The 6126-nt window shown below is 47.6% G+C and overlaps 1 protein-coding gene across 1 annotated transcript in view; it reads left to right on the plus strand.

Moving 5' to 3' along the window:
* The first annotated feature begins 3167 nt into the window (after positions 1 to 3167).
* arf2b (ARF GTPase 2b) overlaps positions 3168 to 6126 on the plus strand; it is a 7125-nt gene continuing 4166 nt past the window's right edge. Inside the window, exons 1-2 of the mRNA XM_030767266.1 lie at positions 3168 to 3230; positions 4842 to 5000. Of these exons, the coding sequence (XP_030623126.1) occupies positions 4853 to 5000 (148 nt within the window). The 5' untranslated portion in view covers positions 3168 to 3230; positions 4842 to 4852. The remainder of the gene's footprint in view (positions 3231 to 4841; positions 5001 to 6126) is intronic.

Here is a 6126-nt window from a genome sequence, read left to right on the forward strand (position 1 = left end):
GCGGCAACAGCCCCGCACTCCGAGGACCTCTCCGCTCCCAGTATCCACTGGGTGAGCACATGGAGAGAGCGAGCTGAAGAGGAGGAGGAGGAGGAGGGCGGGACAGTTTCAGAGGAGGCGGAGTCAGATGAGTGGTATGAGGTTGGAGAGACAGAGGAGGGGAAAAAGGAGGAGAAGAAAGGGTGGATGGAGAGATACTGGGGAGAGGAGTCAGAGCAAGGGGAGGCGACTCAGTCGGAAGAAGACAGAGAGTCTCCGTATGAGACAGAGGAGAGAGAGCTGAGAGCAGGGGACAGGCTGAGAGGCTGTAAGAACTCAGAGAAAGATGAAAAACAGGGACAGGACAAGACTGGCTCTGAAGAACACAGAGAGACCAGTCTGGAGGAAGACAAAAGAAATGATTCAGAAGGAGAGAGGAGTGACTTGGAAGAAGAAGGAGTGACCTGGGGGAGGAATGACCTGGAGGATAAAAGTGACTCAGAGCAAGAAAGGAGTGAAGCGGAGGAAGAAGGAAGTGAAGCGCAGGAAGAAGGAAGTGATCTGGAGAGCTTACGCCAACAGGGCAGTGATTGGTCTGAGGAGGAATGGGAACCATTTCAGAGACTTCAGATTGTTTTCGCTGCCAAACGACAGCAGAGTGAGGACGAGCTCCCTTCATCTGAGGAAGAGGAGAGAGGGCAGAGACAGGAGAGAGGTTGGCGAACTTATGAGTGACTCAGTCTGGAGTATTTTGAAATGATGAAAAAATATAAATGGGATGTTTCTCCCTCTAGGGCCAGCTTACATCAGCACAGATGAAACTTATTCACCACTTATTCACTGTCGGTCTGGACCAGAGCTCACAGACAAGGTGTTTAAACACACACACACACACACACACACACACACACCGTAAGCCTTTATCATTTACAAGAATTCAATTATGTCCTTTAAAATGCAATGTATTTTTATAACTTCCTCTCTGTTTTTCTACAGGATTCTGATTGGTCAGAAGATTTAAGCTCTGGGGTGTTCTCCTCCTATAACAGCCAGACAGATGGACAGAGATTCATTGTTGATTGGATGGCCTCCGCTGACCAACCACCATCCTGCTGCTTTGACGGTGAATCTTTTATTGAAACCAGACAGATTACCAGCTCATTAGGTGTCCCGAGCAGGTGATTTATTATATTTGAACAGGGGGGACGGCCCAGTGGTCACTGACACTACTCTATAGAGTATATAGGGGAATGGCAGGTTAACAAGGGGGATGCACTTTGGTCCTTCTGTTAACATGGGGGATGGCATCCCCCCTCATCCCCCTTCAAATCGCCTACTGGTTGTATCATGTAACATCTTTCATTCATATTATAAATTTCATTCATCAAATTATAAATATATTATATGTGTACATACAGTGTTTAAAAACCAAACACGTGGTATTCCCTAAGAAAGTCAAGTTTGGCTTCAGCCAAGTTCAGTCTTTAGCCTGTTTAAATGCTGAGTGTTTTGTTGTTGTTGTTGTTGCTGTTTTGGGTTTTTTTGGGGGGGGGGGGGGTGTAGGTCTTGGAGTGGACATCTGGGTGGAAGACATTACCGGACACAGACTGAGAATCCGAGAACGACCTCACGTGACCATGGGACACGTTGCCATGGGGATCAGTGGCCAGGTGAGAAAGCTGAGACGTGCGACCTTGTCATTGCGCACAGCAGTCGGTGTTTTTCTAACGATCGTCATGACAACAGAAAAACGTACGCGGCAAGGCCCAGTCACTGGACAAGTCACTGAGGCTGTGACACACTTGGCTTCACTCCTGTTCAAAAGCAGTGTGACCTCTCAGCCAACCGGTCTGTCTCGAGGCTGGCGTTCCGGCCACACGGCCAGACAGTGAGGGCAGGAAGTGACATGTTCCAGCGCGGTTAACTGTCTCTGCTTAAAGACAGAGCAGCAGCAGCAGCAGCCAGGGGAAGAGAAGAATAGCTTGAACCGTTAACCCGCGGGGCGCTAAGTCCACCCCGTGTCGTACGTGGGATTCGAACCTGCAGCTGTTTGTTACGGTGGAGCTGTAACTCAGAGGAACAGTCCTGCGAAGCCTGAGAAGCACAGTCAGCTCCTTTGGTCTCTGCTACTGTGCTATAGGTCCTGAGGGTCACAGGAGGGCAGGGGTCATGAGAAAGGTGTTAGGGTGTCAACTCAAGCTCTGTTACACCACTTGAATGATTTACCTCTTCACTTCACCTGCCCTTTCTTCTGTGTGTGTGTGTGTGTGTGTTTAAGATCTCTATGAAGGCCTTCAGTCTTGCGACCTTAGATGGAAAGCTGGTGTCTCCCGACATGGAACTCGTTGAATCGGGAACGTGGGTGCAGTGTGTCCCTGCTCCTGACGGAAGCCCAGTCTGGGACTGGAGAATCAACAACGGGAAACTGGAACATCAGGAATTTGACAGATTATCTTCAGACACATGTTCTACACTTGCAATCTAATGTGTCATCCAAATCAATCTTTCAATATGCAGTATTCATACTGAAATGGACTATTTGTTATTATGTTCTTATATATAATAACCAAGATATGCATTACTACTGTGATGTATGTTAAATATATCTGTGCTTGTATTGCTGGTCTGGATACTAGAGGCACCTCCACAAACGTGTTAACTACTACAACTCTATATTTGTACTATGTATTTTATGGTAAAATGCAGTCTGGCACACACTACATGCATTAATCCAAACTAAACTCTCACACTACAGTCTCTCAATAAAATGATGTAAGAATTTAAATAACAGCACGGCTGTTTGAGGATTTTTTTTTTTACAGTGAAGCTGTACATTGTCAAACGTTATGGAATGACTAAAATACTTCTCTAAAACCTTCACCTCGCGTATTTCTTGCTATAAACCTTGAGGTTCGATTAGGAACGATCAATTATTGTACATGTTGACTTGAACAAAGGTCGAAGCTCTTTGACAATACTTACTAGAGCGTTTTACTACAGTTAAAAAAAAAAAAAAAAAGAAAGAAAAGAAAAAACGGAAATGAGTACTTCCTTATGCACAGTGCAACCCGGATCCGTGACTTTCAGGCTTTATAGGCTTATCGTTGAGCATTGGGGCTATCTGATTGGTTTAATTCCTATATGCAGGTGGGGTTTTGCGGACCGGTTTCCTCTGAGTTGCGGAATACGCCATTTTGACGTGACAGTGTAACAGCGGTGGAAAAGAAAAATCTAGAAGCCGCAATTTCGAGGTAATAAATCTTTACGATTAAGTTATTCGCCTGTTTTCCCGTGGATGACGAGGTGTGTTAATCGGGGGTTTCGCATAATCCTTCGTTATCCTCACGGCATGTTCTTAAACAGCTGTACTGTTCGATTGTCGCTTGCTAGTTTATCACTGTGTGGCTATCTGAACCGGCTCTTTATGCTAGCTTGCTATTCATAACTAGCTCGTTACATAGCTAGTGTTAGCAGGCATTATGGGTGGGTATGCTCTCTGGGCGATTTGAATCATCTTCAGCGGACTCCTCAGGGGGCTCGTTTAGTTTTTCAGCTCTTTAAAAGGTACAACGAAAGCGACTGAGACTTCTCAGAAACATCGCTGTCTTTTCAAAGCTTCCCATTACAGTAGCTCTCTTAAGCGGCCTGCCTTAGTGACGTTAGCCGAAAGCTAAGCTATGCTGAGGTAACTTAACCGAAGCTAACTGAAATGTGCATTCTCTGTGCTTATGTAGCGTTGATAGTGTCCACTCTCTAGCTACTTGCTTTTGCACGAGGAGAATCGAGAGCAAGCCTCATGTCAGCGACCTGAAGTCTGGCGGCTGTATTTGTCGCTCACACATTTGCTGTAGAACGCCACATTTACATGTATTTACACGTCTTAACCGAGATAAGCGGGATCCAGCGGTATTCTGACAGCAAGAGCCGCCGTGGGCAATGTGACACAGACTGTGTTTATCGCGTCAGAGCCTGTTTGAATAACGTAATCATCGACTTCACGATCGAAGACGAGCCGTTTTACCTCGGAACCTAAAGAACGGTCATTTTCACGGAGTTCCACGGAGTCTTTTTTGGTGCAAAAGTTACTTCCCGTGTTTAGGCAGGAACTCATGACGTTGGTGTTTAGGATAGGATGGATGTCCTGATATGTCCTGTCTGTCACCTGTAAGCAGCGTTTGCGTCACACTATTGGATATCTCTTGAAAGCAGACTTGTCACTCAGCGCTCACACCTGAAACCAGAGGCACAGATCTGTATCAGTAAACCTGCCTGATGAGAACTGAAATGTAGAGAGAGAGAGAGAGAGATGAATGAGCAACGAAAAAAGACTGTGTTTGATTGTTAAAAGAAAATGTTAATTTCAGTGATATAGTCAGTGACCAGTCACCTTAGTCAATCTAGTAATTTTCATAATACATAGGTAGTTACACATGTTTAGTTGTCATATGTATGAGACAGTAGATATGTATCTGTCTATCTATCTATCTATCTATCTGTCATTGGATGGATACATACAGAACATTGCTCAGTATTTCCTAGATGTGGCCAGGCCAGCTGACATGTTCACCTGCTAGTCTGGCATCAGGCACTCGCTCCCATGGTCACCAGGTGCAAACCTAAGGGTGTCGCTCCCATGGTCACCAGGTGTAAACCTAAGTGTGTTGGCCCCTCCTGTTCTCCTGCAGCTCTCTGGAATCGCTGTACACTTCCATGTTTCATTTAACTATTCATTGAGTTGGTTAAAAAAAAAATCGACAAGGCCACGCTGGGTGATGATGTGAGTGAAGAGTGAAGACCATTTCCCCTTTCTGAACCTTGTGCTGTCTGTTTTTCTCTTTTTTTTTTTTTTTCTCCGCTGTCAGATCGTGTCAGGATGGGGAATGTGTTTGCCAACCTCTTTAAAGGGCTGTTTGGGAAGAAGGAGATGAGGATTCTCATGGTGGGACTGGACGCCGCCGGAAAAACCACCATCCTCTACAAACTCAAACTGGGAGAGATTGTCACCACCATTCCTACAATCGGTCAGCTTCTCCCTCTCTCTCTCTCTCTCTCTCTCTCTCTCTCTCCTTTCCTCACTCTTCACTCCCCTCTTTCTCAGCCTGTCTTTCTGTCTTGTTCTTCATCTCTCTCTCTCTCTGTCATCCCTCATGTATTATGCTCCCTGTTTGGAATTTCTGTTTTCTTTCTCCCCCATCTCTCCCTCTCCCTTTCTGTGCCCCCCCCCCCCCAACCCCTCCACCCCCCCAGCTGTTGTGTATCTTCTGACTCACTCAGTTTAACCTTGATATCATCTCTGTCAAATGAGCTTCACATTTACTGCAACATGTGTATACAATGGCCCTTTGTTCTCTGGGTGTGGGTGTGTGTGTGTGTTTGTGTGGGTGGGTTAGTATGCCTGTGTGCGTGTGTGTGTGGGGGGGGGGTTAGGATACCTGTGTGTGTGTGTGTGCATTAGGATGCCTGTGTGTGTGGGGGGGGGGTTAGGATGCCGGTGTGTGTGTGTGTGTGGGGGGGGGGTTCAGGATGCTTGTTTGGGGGTGTGTGTGTGTGTGTTAGGATGCCGGTGGGGGGGGGGGGGGTTAGGATGCTCGTGTGGGGGTGTGTGTGTGTGTGTGTGTGTGTGTGTTAGGATGCCGGTGTGGGGGTGTGTGTGTGGGGGTGGGTGTGTGTGTGGGGGGGGGTTAGGGTGCCTGTGTGGGGGTGTGTGTGTGTGTGGGGGGGGGTTAGGATGCCTGTGTGGGTGTGTGTGTGTGGGGGGGGTTAGGATGCCTGTGTGGGTGTGTGTGTGGGGGGGGGTGGGTGGGTGTGTGTGGGGGGGGTTAGGATGCCGGTGTGGGGGTGAGGGTGTGTGGGGGGGGTTAGGATGCCGGTGTGGGGGTGGGTGTGTGTGTGTTAGGATGCCTGTGTGGGGGTGGGTGTGTGTGTGTTAGGATGCCTGTGTGGGGGTGGGTGTGTGTGTGTTAGGATGCCTGTGGGGGGTGGGTGTGTGTGTGTTGGGATGCCGGTGTGGGGGTGTGTGTGTGGGGGGGTTAGGTTGCCTGTGTGTGTGTTATCCAGTCTGTGTCTCTTTACGTTAGAGCTTGTGTATGTTAATGTGAACGGAGAACATCAGTGTGTTGTGTTTGTTTATAGGACTTGGGCTTTTTA

The sequence above is a fragment of the Chanos chanos genome, chromosome 3, assembly GCF_902362185.1.
Source record: "Chanos chanos chromosome 3, fChaCha1.1, whole genome shotgun sequence".
Lineage (NCBI taxonomy): Eukaryota > Metazoa > Chordata > Actinopteri > Gonorynchiformes > Chanidae > Chanos > Chanos chanos.